General features: G+C 47.1%; 1 protein-coding gene across 11 annotated transcripts in view; it reads right to left on the bottom strand.

Moving 5' to 3' along the window:
- AKAP2 (A-kinase anchoring protein 2) overlaps positions 1-18,370 on the bottom strand; it is a 317,252-nt gene that overhangs the window by 14,392 nt on the left and 284,490 nt on the right. For 10 of the 11 annotated variants that reach the window (XM_006771163.2, XM_006771165.2, XM_006771162.2 and 7 more), the window contains one exon: positions 11,604-13,992. In XM_006771163.2, the coding sequence (XP_006771226.1) occupies positions 11,604-13,992 (2,389 nt within the window). Of the gene's footprint in view, positions 1-1,226; positions 1,470-11,603; positions 13,993-18,370 lie in introns of those variants that run through there. The other variant, XM_006771167.2, reaches the window with a different exon arrangement.

Below are 18,370 nucleotides of genomic sequence, written 5' to 3'. Positions count from 1 at the left end.
AGATGGTAATTCAGTTTGGTTGTGCTATAATTTAGTTATTATTTTGATGTGGTAATGGGAGGAAATGAGTGCAGCCTCTATCTTCTCTGCCATCTTGATTGGAACTTCTGGGCTCTCCTTCCTTCCTTCCTTCCTTCCTTCCTTCCAAGACTGAAATATTTTAAATCAATCAGGTAATATTACCTCTGCATACTTAAGATAGGTCTCTATAATTTCAGATTGACTTTTTAAATGAAGGTTTAGAAACAATTTAGCACAGAGGTGAGCATGCAAGGCCTGGAGCCAGCCTGCGTGGGTCTGAATCCAGTGCTTAGCAGCCAAATAACCCTGGGCGAGTCACTTACTGTTTTTCTATCCCAGGTCCCCCATCTGCAAAGTGAGTGTGATAAGAGCAGCCTACCCCAACACTTGGGGTAGGACTAAGTTAACATTTAGAACAGCAAGCATCCAATTTGCCCAGTTACTATTTACTTGGAATCTCATGCAAAGTGAGTGTGATAAGAGCAGCCTACCCCAGACACTTGGGATAAGGACCAAGTTAACATTTAGAACAGCAAGCATCCAACTTGCCCAGTTACTATTTACTTGGAATCTCCAAGAATAATGTCCCTAGAATGAGAAAGAGCAATTTTGTGGGTGCAATTCTTCTAGAACTAGAAATAAACTCCAAACTGCCAAGGTTGGTCGTCATTATTTTCCAATTGACCGCTTAAGCGTCCAAATTACCTCCCCTCAGCCACTCCCCCAGCATTAAACTTCTAGAAAGCACAGTCTATATTCCCTGCCTTCACCCTTTCATACACACCACGGTCAGGCCCCTGCTTCAGGCGCTTTGTTTATATTTCTGTGAAAGCCGTTTTCACGTGCTGACTTCTATCCTATCTGGTGGTTTTAGCTCCTCTTCTCAAGCAAGCTGCAAAGTCACCTAAGGATAGGGACCCTCTCAATCCTTTATGAACCCCTTAGTTCATCTGGATATAAGCTGCATCAGGCAGGACCTGGTCCGTCCCGGTCACCGCTGGATCGCAGCACCCACTGTGGTAGGAGCTCACGTTTGCTGAATGAACCATTAGGACATGATGACATACACACAGCAGCCACTGACTCAACGCTTGCGGATGGGGGCAGAGTTCCCCATGGCGGATCTGAGGAAAGAGTTTAAGTGTCTTCGCCAAAGCACATGAACTCAAAACAAGTTTGGTCTACAGAATGACAGGCTCAGTGGCTTTGAAGTAACAACCACCACATGCAAACGGCATTTTATTAACAGGCTTCACGTCACTCGATCCTCACAATGACCTTGGGGTGTAGTCAAGGTGGATGCCAGGACGTCTGTGAGCGGTTTAGACCATGGAGGCCCAGATGCTAATGCCAGCCCAAGTGACATTAGCTGTGAGCAATCAGAGTTAAGGTCTGGTCTGGAACCCAAATCATGCTGATTATGCCTAAATGACACTGATGGATGTAGGCTGAAAGAGAATTGCAAAGAGGGCAAAGGGTTAGTATAGAGAAGTGGTTAACCATTTAACATTAGAGACATTACGTCTTTGTATTGGTCCCTAGAGCAAGTTTTTACCACTTATAGACACTAGAGGGCGCATGCGTAACAGCAAAGAAAGACTGGTTTAGCAGGTTTAGAGCAGCTGCTTCTAAAGAGAGAGTCGTTGAGAGATTCAAACAGCCAAGCCCACATCAGAGCCTCCGGAGGAGCTGTCATAGGTCCCCAAAGAAAGGAGACACTGCGCCCCATCCCCCTGGCCAGGCTTCTCTGCTGGGCCCTGTGTTCTGCAGCCCCTACCCCCGTCTAGTTCAAACCATGCACTGGAATTCTAACCATGTTAGGAATCACACAGACAGCTACAAAGCTGTAGCGGGACCTGTTCCTCACCCACCTTCTTCCTCAGAAGTCTACAGCCAACAGTCCTTGCAATTAGGATGCTGAAAAAACATCTCATGTTCTTCCCCCGTGGGACACCCCAGACACCACCGTTGTTGGGCCTCTGGGATCATTACATGAATTGACTCAAATGGTCTGTGCCTCAGGCCTGGAGAGTCTAGCTCATCCCTGTCTATGGTCTCAGGAACCCTAGAAATGTCTTAGCCCTGAGGACATACCCTGTTAGGATCCCCAAACAGTGATGGGTCATCTCCCGTGCTCATCGTCATGCATCTCACCCAGCACCTCCCCAGCACCTCCAGGCTCCATCCCCACTGGCCTCATCAAAACGTGCTCTCATTTTTGTTTGTTCACCTGGCGAACGGCTGAATAGCTGATGACAGCTGAAAGTGAGCTCTATTTTCAATGACAAACATCCTGGCTGAACACTCTACAAAACAGCTCTCCTGAAGGACCCCAGTCATGGTTCCTGGGAAACAACATGAATGGAAAGCGTCACACAGACTCGGGGCAGACCAGGTGGTCTTAGCCAAAGGCTGACACCTGATATTGACAGAGCAGGGGGCAGGTACCCGTGAGCTCTATGACAAGAGGAACCAGCAGAACAAACCAAAGCGAGGCTGGAATTCTGAGTGGAGGGTAGAAAACAGTTTCGAGTTAATTTTATAAACATGATTTTGCTCAAACTATTGCATCTAGAGTACTTTTTAGACTGAAGCTTTTAAAGGTGTTTGAGGGTAAGCAGCTCCCTTAGCTGGGATGATTCTAGACCATGTCTCCAAAACTAAGCTTTTAAAGGTGTTTGAGGGTAAGCAGCTCCACTTGGCTGGGATGATTCCAGAGCTGTGTCTCCAAAACTATGTCCAAAGCTAAGTTCGGTAAGGTAGTACTCAATGCTGCAAACAGAGCCACTGGTCACAGAGGCCTGGGGCACAGCACAGGTTAAAGAAAGCTTTAAAAACGGGAGAGAGAGGTTTCTTTACCAGAGGACTTCACCTAGGGTTTGGTGCTAATATGTTTGGGAACCTCCAATTCAAGGACGGATGTATGGCATTTCTCACATTTATTTAACCAGAGAACCTCACTTCACAGAATCCCTATTACAACCTAAGGAAACGCCTGTGGAATACCTTTTTCTAGTTTATACCACTTAACCAGCTCCCAAGGAACTTCGCTAGTTCAGCAAATCAGTATGGGCCTAAAAAACTTTCACCATTGCATTTTTCAGTAATTACATATGTGGAAACAACCAGGATATCTGACTACAGGAGAATGGTTAAAAGTGACATGGCTCACTTTTACAATGGAATATATAGTTAGCCATTACAAATCATGTTTTAGTCAGATTTAAAAAAAAAAGTTAGGGTCATGGGACACTATTCAAAATATATAAAGAGAAAAACAAAACAAAACACCAGGTTACAAAATCAGATATATTGCAGTTGTTTTAAAAGTGCAGGCTCCAGACCTGGACTCCCTGGGTTCAAAGCCCTGGTTCACCTCTTATTAGCTGTGAGAAAGAAAGCAAGAGTGTGTGCATGGCACCCGGTACAAACCCCATCAGCATGAGGCGAACAAGAGTAGGTAAGATAATGGCTTTCACAAAGATGCCTAAACCCAAATCTATGAATACATTGCCTTATGCGGCAAAAGGACTTGAATTTATGTGGCCTCTAGAACTGGAAGGAAATAAACTTTCCCCAAGCCTCTAGAAGGAACACAGTCCTGCTAACACTTTGAATTTAGCCCGGAAAGACACTATCTTAGTCTGCTTGAGCTGCCCTAACAAAATACCACCAACCAGGTGGCTTAAGCAACAAGAAACATTTTTTCTCATGGTTCTGGGACCTGGAAGTCTGAGGTCAGGAGGCCAGCATGGTTGGGCTCTGGTGAGGACTGTCCTGTCCTGCAGATGGCCTCACGCTGGCGGAGAAAGTGATTGCGCTCTCTGGCAGCTTTACTTATAAGGGCACTAATCCCATTATGAGGACCCCACCCTCATCTCATCGAACACTAATTGCCTCCTGAAAGGATCCATCTCCAGATCCCATCCACATTGGCAATTAAGGCTTCAACATATGAATTTTTTTTTGGAGGGGGGGCTCGCAGGGGAACAAAGTTCAGTCCATACAGGACACATCATAGACTTCCAACCTCTAGAACAGCCGTGGGCAAACTATGACCCGTTTGAAATGAATAAAACTATTGAAAAAAAAAGACCGTACCCTTTTATGTAATGATGTTTACTTTGAATTTATATTAGTTCACACAAACACTCCATCCATGCTTTTGTTCCGGCCCTCTGGTCCAGTTTAAGAACCCATTGTGGCCCTCGAGTCAAAAAGTTTGCCCACCCCTGCTCTAGAACTATACGATAATACATATGCGTTGTCTTAAGCTGCTGTATTTGTGGTAATCTGTCACAGCAGCAATAGGAAATGACTGTAAATGTAAACCCGATATTACGTTCATGCACATATGTGCACAGAAAGAAAAAAAAAACAAGGCAGGCAATGGGTTAGCATTTAGAGTCACTTTGACTTTAGCATTATTCTCTAATTTTTTCCCCTACAATAAGCATGAATTAATTTTAAAATATAGTCATGCTCAGAAAAGTCGAGAGAGCTGCTTTCTTTAAACAGACAGATCCACAAGCCTCCCCATGTCGCCAGGCAGCACGCACCAGGAGGGCTGCTGAGCGGACACTCCGCGGGGCCTCAGAGAAGCATGGCCCAGCACAGGGCCCTCCGGCGGCAGCACTGAGAGGCAGACCCAGGAGCAGAGAATTCCACTCCAAATCAGTAAGTGCTGTCTCTCACGGGTGGAAGAGGACACTAGGACATGTGAATTTGCATTTCCTGTTTATTTATTATGAACAGTTAAAGCACTTCTGGGCCTGAGAAAGCAAGCCGTGCCTTGGCTGCAGTTCTGGACTTCCCAAGCATGACAGATTTCCCTAGGGCATCCGCCACAGGCCGTGCTGGCGAGTCAGGGAGAAAAATCCGCGGTCCTCCCACCCAAGGGAACCTGAGCGAGGGCTGCATGTCCTCAGAACACAGCTGTTGCCACCCCTGTCAGCCCAAACACGCCTCCTGTAGGAACAGGACTCCATTCTAAAGAGCCAAGAATGTGTGTTCCAAAAGTTGAGAAAATTAATTTGGTCAAACATGAGGATTTTGGTGATGATTATATTCCATGGTGTCTTGAAATCTTAATTCAAAGAGCCTTTGTTTCTACACTTTTTCAAAAGCAAAGAAAAAGGCAGCACCCACTCATGTAGGGAATGCTATTTAAAAAAACAAACTGAAGCGAACAAAGACGCCCACCAGATGACATGCCTGGGCCCAGACCTCCTTCCATGATGACCTTTCTTTACCCAGCCCTGGGGCGAGGTGACAGACATCAAAAATGGCCCACAGGTCATTGAAATGAGCTCAGAGAGAAATGAGATCAGACTTGCATTTGCAGTTTCATTTCCTCTCCCAGGGAAGATCCTGCTGTCAGACCCCGAGTGTGGGTGTGCGTGTGCGTGGCTTGTGCAGCGGCAGCTGTGGCCCCCCTACTCCGAGAGCTGGTCCCTGTCTTTCATCCACTGAAGGCCCCGCGGTGGGAGAACGCGGTGAGGTGACCTGAATCTTCACATTAGAAGCCGAGCTCAGGAATGAGAAACACCCCGCCTGGAGAAACACCCCAATGGCATTACTTAAAGGTCAGCTGGGTGTCGATGAGCTGCTGATATAGGGGCCTTTATGAACAAAACTGGAAGACGCAAACACTAGAAGGAAAGAGGTCTGCTTCCCGCCCGGGGGAAGCCCAACACAGAAAACATTTAATTGAAACAGAAAGCCTAAAAAGTGGCCCGGCCAGCTGGTGTGGCTCAGTGCTTGAGGGTCGACGGATGAACCAGGAAGTCATGGTTCGATTCCCAGTCAGGGCACAAGCCTGGGAATCAGGCTCAATCGCCAATAGTGGGGCATGCAGGTGGCAGCCGATCAATGATTCTATCATTGATGCTTCTATCCTATCTCTCTCTCCCTCTCCCTATATTCTCTGAAATCAGAGAATGGAAATCGTGGTAAATAGTAATTCCCTTTCCAAGATCTTTTGTTAAACACATCTCTACCAACAGGGTGGGCTTGGCTGTGTGAGGATCACTCCCCATAAAAGAAAAAGAAACAAAAGGGGTATGTTTTTATGGTAACACTTGTCATTTTATTGTCACCCAATGCACTCAACGGTGGACTTTGTTGTTTTTTTGAAATCATAGTTGGCTATTGAAAACTAATTTCTGAACTCAGATTTTGTAAGAGAAACTTTAATTCTAAGTAACAGTGAAAAAAAATCCCTTCTAGAAAGCAATGTTATAATGCATATCCTGCCATTAATTTCTCCTGCAGTGGCAGGAGAGTGACTCATAAGTAATCCTGCTAAGGTGGTCTACGCCTTTTCTTAAAGCAGATAGGTAACTAACAACCACCACCACCATAGTAACTCTGGGAGCCTTTTGTGTGCCAGGCACTGTCCAAACCGATTGATGCGGCCGGTGCTATTTTATTCGAATTTTACTGGTGAGGACACTGAGGTTTAGAAGCAGTGGAGTCAGGATTTGAGCTTTGGATATAATCCCAGAGAAGTGGCTGTCACATTTAGGTCCATAATTTTCTTGACCAGCTTTTTCACGTAAAGTGTGCATTTATATCTGAGTAATGGAGGATAGCTCTCACGTCAGATGCATCCACGTGTTGGGAAACGTCTGATGCTTTCCTTCAAGCTCATGAGAAACACCTTACACGAAATATAAATGTATTCCTTGGGGATCTAATGGCCTGTCCTTCACATTCTCCACTCCACCCCGTATGCAGCAGCTTACTCACAAGATCAAACGGATCTGAAATGCCAGGCTCCGTAGGGAACACAGCAATCACCACGGCTGTGAGAGGCACACTCATATCCTCCCTGAACTCCAGCCGTCATCGGGACATCCTGTTCCCCAGCCTGGCTTTGATTAGCTCACATTTCTTACCAGGCGTAAAGCAGGGATGTGGCAAGAATTCGGTCCTTTGATTCATCCTTTTCTTTCTCAGCTCAAGACTGCATCTCTCTTTGCATGGGTTAAGTCTGTCTTTTCAGAAGCCAATCTCCTAACCTGGTACGTGGGGTAAAAGGCAAGCCACAAGGACACCATGGGGTGTCCCCAGCAAGGGATAGGCCCCCCTGGGAGCCAGCCCAGACCCCTGGATGTATCAGAAGACCCAGCACAATGAGCAGTGACAACAGGACCCGCTCGTAGAAGGGAATTATACTGGTGAGAAAACTTTCCGAAGTTCTATTTCCCAGAAGCCACCAGCACAGTTTTGTCACGGAAGAAAGGACAGGGGCCTTCTCAGGACTGAGGCTGCAGCTTCAACCATGGCAGTTGCCCTTTTCAAACCACTGAATGGAACGTCCAAAAATAACTGAATTCTGTAACCTGAGAAGTCCTGATTCATTACATTTCATTTCATTCATTCACCCCTTGCTTCACTCTAGCTTTTTCTTACCCATTCCTTCCCAAATAGCATTTTTTTTTTTAAAAAAAAGAACATATTTTGGGGGCTCAGAGAAATAAAATTCAGGGAGGTTCTGGTCCAAGCAGAAGGATCAATCATCTCCAAGAGCCAAAGACCACCACTGAACTAACTCAGGTGACCTGGGCCCACTTTCAACACAGTCAGTTAATGGAGTAAACTCCTATCCCTGCTCGTCCTCAAATTAAGAAAGTGATTCCTTGCTTGAGTACCCAGTGCTTGCAAAGATTTCAGGGGATGAGCCTGTGAGGAGTGGATGGCTGAGCTTCCCTCTGGGGAAGGAACTTTCAGAAAGAACTCAGAACAACCAGGTCAGACGCTGGGCTGCCGTGGGCTGTGCTAGCCCCGCCGCCATCGCTCAGATCTTTGGGCAGCACCAGCAATTTGGCCTATTGTAATTTGGAGCATTGGGATTTACTTCTAAAAAACAAAACAAAAAAACCAAAGGAACCATTCTGGGTCACTGGGATACCACAGTCTCATGACCTCTTGAAGCAAACTCACCCACCCTGGCCACTGTGAGCAGAGGATTCCAGAGCCACAGTAGAAGGACCGAGGAAATGCAGGGCCAGGCCTTAGCACTGGGAGAGGGCCGAGAGGGAAACAGCTCAATCATTGTAGGTGGAGAGGAGAGCTGTTACCACACACCTCATGGGCCTCAAGGGCATGGGGCGGGTCCAGCAGAGGGCAAGAAAGGGTGTAGACAAAATACAGACTGGAGTCAAATGAACCTGGGTTTGAACTGGCTCTGCCACTTCCTAACTGGGTGACCTCGACCAAGTGACTTAGTCTCTCTGGGCTCTATATTAATTCTTAGAAAAGGAAATACTGTTACAGGCCCACGATCCCTCATGCACAATTCCAAACTCCAGGAAAAGCTCTGAAAACCAAGTTTTGTCATAACTTATTTGGCAGCAAAACCTGACATGAAGCAGCATGAGGTTCTTCTTAGCCTTTATTTTTCCCCACTTAATATAACCAACTCTTTTTAAGATTTATGGCAGAAATCGGATTTCATGAGGCGTGCTGCCCCACCCCCCACCTCGGTGTGTTACATAACAGTATATGCACTGCATTGCTTTTCTAAATAACAGAATATACATTTTTATGGATTTTCTAAAATAAAATAAGAAATCTGAATATATCTGGCTTCAAGGGTTTGGGTAATCTGTGTTAAATCTCAGAGGCCTGTTATGGGATTCAACAGAAAATGTGTGTGAAATAACTAGCATAGGTCACAGCTTTAAGGTCTTGGTAAGTCATAGCCATGATTAGGCTGTGTCACCAGAGAATGTCAGGAAATACAGCAGCAGACATACCCCTCACTGGGATATTACACATGGGACGAGTCACCAAGCTCTGCTTCGTGAATATTGTGCTGACATCAACTTTTTTTTTCTTTCTAGAACTTTTCCTTTGATATTTGAAGGTAACGAAGGGGAAAGAAAAGAGACCCAGCCAATAATCTTTATAATAGTGTAACAATCATCACATGTGCACTGTGATTCAAACTGATAACAGAAGTTCAAACTGCTTGGAAATTTTATTTTTATAATAGGTATATCACTATCACATCTTTCCACATATTAAAAGAGATGGACGCTCTAAGTTATGGGACTCAATACCACACCTTCTCCTCTACCACGCTCAATAATGTTCCCCTTATCTGGCAACTTCTCTGGCTTGGTAGATCAAATTAACATCTGGCATGGAAACAGAAACTATTTCAAAAACTAAACTTAAAAAAAAAAAAAGCAAACCAAAAAAACACTCCTCCCCCCAAACTATTCACCTAGGTATCTGGGTTTCTCTGTCAGGCCTAGAAGTTGGAAGTGAAACCAGGAAACCTAATAATAGTGAGAACTGTCTGCTGACACCCTAAATTTGAAAAGACGTTTGAAAAGGTCTACACTGTTAACTTCAATACAATGTTTGGGTCGTCCTCCCAGACTCCCTCCTCAGGGGAGTCTTCCAGCAGTGAGTGGGTTACGCCTTCAAATCAGGCTTTGCACACCGGCTGGAGCACTTCCTTTACGCTCTACTTCTAAGTACCATGCACGGGAGGCGCACGTGTGTTCCTTCTTGGGAGCATGGCCTCTCTCTCACCTAACACATGTCCTTTGTCGAGTTGGCGGCATGCCTTCAGAAGTGCTCACTCAGAGGAAGAGCTCAATAGAAGCCGGTGGAATGAACTCACTAAAAAGCAGGAAGACCTCGAGTCCATCAGTTCACGCATGAAGGCAGGACAGCTTGGAGCTGTGTGGAGATAATTACCCTTCTGAAAGTCCTCCTTGGCTTCCGACCGGCCAAGGGATAAAGTATAACATCCAAAACCTAAATGTTGTCTGGCTCCAATCAATTTTGCTTTGTTTTAGATTTCTTCCTCCAACCCACCCAGACCTTCTAGAAACACCTCAGATGTGCCGTGTTCTCTATTCCTTTGGGGCCTCGATAGGTGCTTTTCCTACAGAAATTGTTCCTGGAATAATTTCCTGCACCCCCTGAACCTGAGTTCTCCCTCAGCTCAAAGTGGAGAAGTTTCCCAAGAAACTTCTCCCCAGTGAGGTGGTCTTCTGTGTTGTGTGCTTCCAAGGGTCTCCGTGCTTCTCTGCCATGAAATTTCCACCTCTGTTTGGGGTTGTTTTTCTTCCTGAACTCTAAGTTCCCCAAAGGCAGGAACTGCCTTGTTCACCTCTGTATGAACAAATGTAACACAAACCCTATTTGTGTAGAACTTCTTCCTTCCTTTAAACAGCACATCAGAACCAGTAAGATAAGACTTCCAGATGTTTGTTCTAATAATTGTTCTTTGGAAATGACTATATCCTTTTAAAAATAGACACCTTATCATCCTCCATCTTTGAAAGAGGGAAGCTAAAAGCAAGAACATAGATTTCTCCCAAATCGTTCAGAATAAAAAAAGATATTTAAACTTGGGAACTTTTCTTTTGGTTGAAAATTATTAACAAAAAGAGTTCCCTTGCATCATTGTAGATTTGATGGAAGCCAAGTGTCCAGATAGGATTAAGAGTTGGAAGGACTGTTAGAAGAGGTCAATGCGGGATAAAAACAGACATATATAATACTTTCAACAACAAAGATTTAAAATACACATTAGGGTAATACTTCTAAATTATTTCTGGTGAAGAAACAGTTTTCTCCTCCCCAGTCTATTTCGGGCCAATACTTTTTAAAACTACAAAGTCCCACACTTGGATTTGAGGACAATGTCAAATTGCTCCAAGAGTTTCCAGAACTTACTCTCACTGTCAGTATTTACGTCAGCAGAGTCCCATAACAAACACCTCACAGACTAGCTGAGGCCACACTGTCTGCAGCATCTCTCTATGATAGGATGTGTGGGTCTGCAATTGTCATCATATCCAAATGGGAAATAAAAGCTACTGGTCTACATTGTTACTCATAATGGTAGCAATAATAATTACCATATCATTAGCATCAAACATCTACACAAAGTATTCAAGAAAGGGACTGCTCAGGCAATGAGAGGGGATGAAAGACCTGCCTTTTTATCTAGCAACTCAGCTTCTCTAAATGGATCACAGAACATGAATAGATGAGACCACCCCTAATTCCAAAGTAATTGCTTTGTGAGGATGAAAAGCAAAGCCAATCATATAGAAGACGGACAAAAGCATCTTCTCTGGGTCACTCTGCAACACCAAGTCATGACTGTCATTGTTGGAAAGGGACCTCGCATGAGAAGGGGTTAGTAGAGCACATCCCCCAAATCAGATGGGTTGATTTAACTACGGACACTAAGGGTTAAGCTGTTGACTCCAACGGTCCACATGGGCCCCACACAGTCACTCCCATTGCCAAGAAGCAGCCCCTTCAAATAAAAGAGAACAATCCTTTGCACTAAACCAAGGCCAGAGCAGAATAATGAGACAGACCTACTGCGTTCCATTCCTCTGGGGAATGGCTCACACCATCCAGGCTCAGGATTCCTCCAGAGGACGCTCTGACACTCCCGTAGCATGAACCAAATGCTGAAGTCCCCGTGCTTGTGTAGCCTGGACACTTATTCCAGCCACGCACAGAGGAGAATCCACATAGATACCTGTGAGCTGAAATCAACCGGTAACACCTGCCTCTGTGTGCGGCGCTTCACTTACCGGGAGCGGTTTTGTAGCACGATGTTCGGGAGGGCAGCGACAAGGCGTTCTTTGCCCTGGAACTCTGGGTGCTCTGCAAGACTTGTCTCTGCCTCTTCAGCTCCTCTTCCCTCTCCTGGGCTGCTCGGATCTCTTCCTCGATCATGGACAAAGTCCGCTGCTTCCTTGACCTCAGCTTGAAGGGCCCCACCATCACGTCAGACTCTTGAGTGGCCAGGAGCGAGGCTGTGCTTCTCAGCTCTGCGGCCTCCGAGTACTTGCTGAAATAGCTCCCTTCTGGTCTGGTCTCCTCCATGTTTATCGGGCCACTGGGCTGCACCGCAGGCGGTGGGGAGGCGGGTCCCCGTTCCCTGAGCACCCTGTCTTCGGCAGGCAGGATCTTTGGTAATACATCCCTTTTCTCTTGAACAGGAGAGGACACCTGAGGTGGCTCAAACATGTTCTGAGGCTTCTCGGAGCGAGGAGCCCCAGCCCTGGCTTCCTCTAGAGCTGCTTTGGGTCTCTGTTGTTCTGCTCCACCCTTGCTGGTTCCAGACCCAGCTCTATCCACTTGCTCGGCTATGGCTTGTTGAATGGCATTTTGAACCAGGAGACCGGCCTGGTATTCCAAGGGGTCATCAACCGACGGAGAGTCTCCCAGCGTGGACGAAGGGGAGTAGAAACCATGATCACTAAAGGACTTGGAGACGCCTTCTCCTCGGCCTTCTGAGGGGTTGTCAGTTTGGGGAGTCTGGGGCAGAGAAAAATCAGCCAGTGAATTTTCCTGGAGGGCGTTGGCTGTTTCGTTGGAGGCCCCGCTGTCGCTGATGTTGTCCATGCTGAAATCATTGGACAGGGTCTCCAGGACAGTGGTGTCCTGGGACCTCACTGACAACTCATCCAAACCAGAGTCAAGCTCCTCCTGGGTCAGAGAGACATTGACAGACCTGGAAAACTGATCCAAAAGCCCAGGGTCGTCGTCCTTGACCACAGTGAGGACGGCCCTGGCACTTGTGAACTCTCCGTCCTCTGCCCACAGTTTGGACAGGGGCCCGCGTTTGGAGGGCTCACTGTAGGGCCCTTCCTTCCCCTGAGGAGCTGCGCTGCCCTGGCCTCCTCCCGGAGACTGGCTCTCCGGGGCACAGGGGGCTTTCTGCCCCTTGGCCGCCGATGTGCCACCGTCTTCTGCAGGACCCCCGAGGGAAGCTGGTCTCGAGAAGGTCGGTGGCTTGTCTGAGTTGATTGAACCCAGAGGCCTATAGAAGGGCTTGATGGAGAAGAGCCTGGGGTTACTCTGGCCCTTGGCCAATGGTTGCCTGGAATTCTCCATGAGCTGGAACTGTTTGCGAGCGGCAGAGAAATCGATCTGCTCTGTGACGATGTCCTCCTTCGTCTTGGCGGTCGTGCCGGAAGGTTCCCGAGCGGAGGCGGGGGCGGTGCAGAGCTGCGGCGGGGGCTGCTGCTGCAGCAGCAACTGCTCCTGCTGCGCCCGGCGCTCCTTGCGTTCCTTGTACTTTTTGTGCGACTCCAGATGTTCCTCGTCCAGCTGCTCCTCGATGGATTTTTCCTGGGGCGGATTCCACCATTTGGCCGCGATGCCAGGATTCTTCTTCATGGCCTGACTCCGGATGAGTTCTCGCCGTTCCTTCTCCAGCTCCAGGATCTCTTCCGTAGGCCTCACTTTTCGGACACAGTACTGTTCTTTCTCGTCGTCCTCAAAGAGCTTGGAGGGCTTCTTATCCTCGTGGAAGGCACGCAGCTCAAACTTGGCTTCCTTCTTCAGCGTGGTGAGCGTGAACTCCCCATCTCGGGAGGAGCACCATGAGCTGGTGGAGGAGCTGGGGCTCACGGGTGCCTGCAGGCTGTCCCCCAGCAGATCTCGGGGCTGGTCAGGGGAGTGGCCGTTGGCTCTGTCACCCTCCGCCATGGTGTCAGAGTTGCTTTGACTGAGCTCAATGTGAGGAGGCACCTGCCTGCCGGCTGCTCTCTCAGTGGGTTCTGGCTGGACGGCGGTGTGGGCAGGTGGGCTCGGGCTGCCCACCAGGACGGCTGCGCCAGGCTCCGGGGAGGATGTGCCGTTGTAAGTTCCGTCCGCAGATGAATCGCAGCAGTTGGCCTCCAGCACCTCGTCTAGATATCGGATCTCACTGGCCACATCATTATCCAGAGATTCGTGGTGATCAGCGAGGAGGCCATTGTGGGGGGACGAGTAGAAAGGGGAGGGGTGGTCCATGGAATGTGGAGCAGAGGTGATTCCAGGAACACTTTTACATTCTGCCACAGAGACCTCAATTTCCATGTTTTTGTGATTTGAGGGAAGGGGGCTGATCACAGCATCCAGGGGGTTGGCACTACAGTTGTCCCTCTCGTGGTTTAGCCAGATATCATCCTCGGAGAGCTGGGGAGGCTTCTGGAATAAAGAGGAAATGAAAGACAGGGTTAGACACCACATCTCTTATGGATGGGACGACTGAGAAATTAACTCGTAACTAATAGGAAGGGACACTGAAGCAACAGTGACAAGTCCTTTTGAATGGAGATTTCCCTTCCAACAAGGCTCCACATGCTCATGTTGTGGTGGTGACAGTACCTGCCCCGGTCCATTTCACAGATTCCCTTTTGTTTACCAGGTGGCGTCCAGAGAATGTTCAATCAATGCTAGGCCCATTTTTTTTTTTTTAAAGTAAATTAGGGCCTGGCCAGCGTGGTTCAGTGGTTGAGTGTCAACCCATGAACCAAGAGTTCCCCAGTTCAATTCCTGCTCAGGGCACATGCCCGGGTTGTGGGCTCCATCCCCAATGTGCAGTGTGCAAGAGGCAGCCGATCGATGTCTCTCTCTCATCAATATTGCTACCTCTCTAGCCCTCTCCCTTCCTTCTCTCTCTCTCTCAAATCAATAAAAACTTATTTTAAAAATAAAAACTTAGATAAATTTAAGTTTAAAAAAAAGTAAATTAGGACTCAGATCATTTGAAGACATACTCAAGTATCTTCTAAAATACAAGACATTATATAGCAATTGTACCAGTCTTGCAAAATAGTCACAGCGAGTTATTGCACAAATGTAACAGCAGTATTTGTGTGTCCCCAACTGTAAAAAGAAAGTCCTCCTACACGAACCAACCTTGAAAACATATGATTCTCTGCCAAAGGCAATACAATCATTCTAGTCGGGCGAAGTGAAAACCTTGCCCACATTGCCCTCCTGTAGACAGCAGTGCCTGAGCCCTCCTCCACATTTCCCAAGAACACTTGTTTGACTCCTCACATCAGCATGCCTCTTTGTCCTGGACGCGCCACAGTTCGGTGTTTGATAAAGGACGAGCAGATGCCCCAACAGCTTTCTTAATGTTAGAGCTTAAAAATGACAACAGTTCTTTCCAAGGCATACTTTCTGAACTAGCAACAACCGTTCCAATGCAAAATTCCACAGCACATTTTTGCGGTGTCAAAAGACTACCTTCGCCTTTCAGTCAGAAATCATGAAGTCTATTCGCTAGGTCTTCTGTGATGTATCCCACGGAGACTTTTACGAGGCTAATATTGGTGAAGGCCAAAGTTTGCAGTCCCTGTATAATGTGAGATTGTTCTTTTCCAACACATTTAAAAGTCTATATTGAGACACTGGAGGGTGTGAACGGGACAGAGGCTCTCCTTTCTGCCAGGTACTTGTGCCCCGCCTCTTCCTCTTCTTTCCATAAGACATCCTGACCAGCTGACAGCTATTCTGGGAAGACAGGTATCAATTTAGAAAGTCCTTCCAGACCCTTCCATCCTCTTCAGGGAGCAGCAGCTCCAAGCTCTAAACCCTGATCAGGGTAGAAATACTTCCAAGAAACAAACAGCTCTGCAGTACTGATTCACAATCATGCATCAGAGGTCCCAGAGCCCGACAAAAGAGCAAATTCCTGAGTTCTCTTCTCGGCAGGAAGAACCCGCCTTCATGCAAGATAGCCCGGTGTGATTAAAGCCACTGGTGACTACACAGGTAAATGAAAATGGGCCAGAAATCCCACAGTCCGAATATGGCAGGAGTCTGGGCTGACATCATTAAATGCTGTCTTGTTTAAACCAACAAATGCTTATTGCTCCCTCTGAAGATCAGAAAGGCCAGACTTTTCTCCGTGCTTCAGATAATGTGAACCTGATTCCAGATTCAGAGAAAATACATACTTAATCAATGGACTGGAAAATCCTTTCTGGAATAAACTATGCCCCAATCAAAACAAAACAAAAACAAGAAGACATGAAAGAACCACCAAACTGGACTTTTTCAAAGGTCAGAGAAAACCTAGGGTGGTAAGGGACCCGTGGGGAATCCCTGGCTGTCCTGCTCACACTTCAGGTGCGGCCCTCACAGCGTGGCGCATGATACCTGCCTTCCCAGAATAGCTGTCAGCTGGTCAGGATGTCTACTCTACCATTTACTTTAAAAATACATGGACAGAGACAAAGCCATGCAGCTGTGTGTGTGTGTGTGTGTGTGTGTGTGTGTGTGTGTGTGTGTGAGTGTGTCTGAAATTAGTTTAAATTCTATTCCAGGAGCAGACAGCCATCCTCATCGGGAATATACGTGCCAACAGTGGTCAAGCAGGATCTAATTTGGAATTCCATGTTCCCCAGGAGGCGGCTTCCTTCCTCCAGTAGTTGAGCTCTCTTTAACTCCCACAGGACCCCCTGAGGCTTGGCTAATTGGCATAATTAAGGTGAGAAATGAATTTCCATTTGTGAAATTAATGGCTTGTCAATTAGCATAATGAAAAGTTAGAAAATGATGGTGTTCCAATGTGTGGATTGGACATATTTTCCAACCTTCTATGAATAGCGTCTATACCAGAGCTGAGACTTCTTTGAGGTTAGAGACAGTAGTTGTATATGTACTTTTACAAACGTGTATTTAATAAATATCTGCATGAGCGCCAGAATTTGATCTAATACATACCTATTCTTTGTTGGCTGCTTCCCCATGTAAGTTTTGTCCTTCTACCCAACATGAGCAGCTGGCTTTTGGGGGGAAGCGGCGCAGAGCAGATATTCAAAGTAACCTGCTGCTCTCATACTGCCGGCATTATTGGAACAAACGTTCATACGCGATCAACCCTGTCCCTGCTTAGTTGGCTCAAGTAGTGACAGGCAGCCCAGACCCTTTGATGGTCCTGTTTCACTTTTACTATAACCTGGTCGCCAGGTTGTGTCTGAAGCTGCCATTGCTGACGCTAATGTGTTTGTTTAATATTTATGTAAAGCGCCCAGACGGCCATGGTTCAGTGGTTGAGCGTCAACCCATAAACCAAGAGGCCAATACCTGGTCAGGACACATGCCCAGTAGGGGGCGTGCAGGAGGCAGCCTATCAATGATTCTCTCTCATCATTGATGCTTCTTTCTCTCTCCCTTTTCCTTCCTCTCTCTCAAATCCATAATAACTTTAAAAATTCTACTTAAACAAACCAAACATTAGAATAAGAGATTTAGAGACGTCCAGGATTTTTCCCAGGATCGCCTGGCCAGTAAGAGGAACAGCCAGGATCTGAAGGCCAGTCCTTCCTAGCCTAGTGCTCCCAGAGGTATGCTCAGTGACGGGCGGCTTCCAAACGCCAGGGAAAACGCCAGGTGGATGGCTTTAAAGACCATGCACTTGGCTTTCTGGGTGACCATTTGCACACTTGACTCTCTAGAAGTCACGTGAGACTCATGACTTGACATCAAAGACCTCTTTCTTCTCTTTATTCAGAACTGGCCAGAGACAGGCTCCCTGGAGATTAGTGTCAGCTTCTACCTTCTGCTCTACCTGCAGGACCCTCCAGCTAGAAAGGTGGTGCTGACTTACTTCTCAGTCCAGGGACTTGGCCCTCTGGACTGGCCTTTGAGGCAGGTCCCCCTCCCCCTTGCTCTGATGACAAAATATTAAAATCCCAGTCATCGCAACAGATACCGTGGAAAAAAGCTGGGACTCCTTCCCTGCACCACAGAGTCCACGGCACAGGTGAGATTCTAGAAGCCTGTTAAGTTTGCACAGAAAATTCATCAGGTCCCAACACCTGGCCAGCTGGGGCGGTGGCCAGCAGGGTGCTCTTCCCCCACAGGGTTCCCGGGGGCCTACCGCTGGGAGCATCAGGACAGAAAGAATGCATTTTCCTTCGCAGATCTGGCTGGGCCCAGGGACACCAAGAAGATGTCCTTCACTAGAAGGACAGCATGAAGCTGAAGCTTCTACTCATGCCTGCTGTGTTCTCAGCTTCCCAACTTGCCCATCACACGCTGGCTGTTACCTCTTGACAATGTCTGTTGCCAACTTTGACTTCTTTGGCTCCTGCAGTGTGACCCAAATTATTCAAACATCAGGCGCTTTCTGTGCAACCAGGTTTCCACACTCTGAATAACCCAGATTACTTCCTCCTACGGCACAATATTTAAATTAGAAACGCTTTCCCCCAGGTAATAGGTGACCTGATCCTTTCATCCAGTTATTTTTAAGTTCCACCAAAAATACACTCACTCTTGGCCTGGGAACAGAGACATGGCTGTGAAATAAAACTTCCTCACAGCTGTGAAGTCAGACAGTGTCTCTATCCCTCCTTCCCTCCCTCTTTTTCCTAAGTTGGGTTTTTAGTACACAGAGCAACACTGCTTTAGGCAAAAAACTCGTTCTACTGGCTATACGAGGCAGGCTTTAGAATGGTACTGACAGGACTGAAGTTCCATCACCAAGGCAATGGGAGGAGGGGGTACAACCTGGGTGATGGATGATGCTCAGACAGCTGCTTGCAAGATGCCTACAGGTCTGCTG

This window comes from Myotis davidii, unplaced genomic scaffold, assembly GCF_000327345.1.
Source record: "Myotis davidii unplaced genomic scaffold, ASM32734v1 scaffold64, whole genome shotgun sequence".
In the NCBI taxonomy this organism is placed as follows: domain Eukaryota; kingdom Metazoa; phylum Chordata; class Mammalia; order Chiroptera; family Vespertilionidae; genus Myotis; species Myotis davidii.
This window is presented reverse-complemented; position numbering and strand designations above follow the sequence as displayed.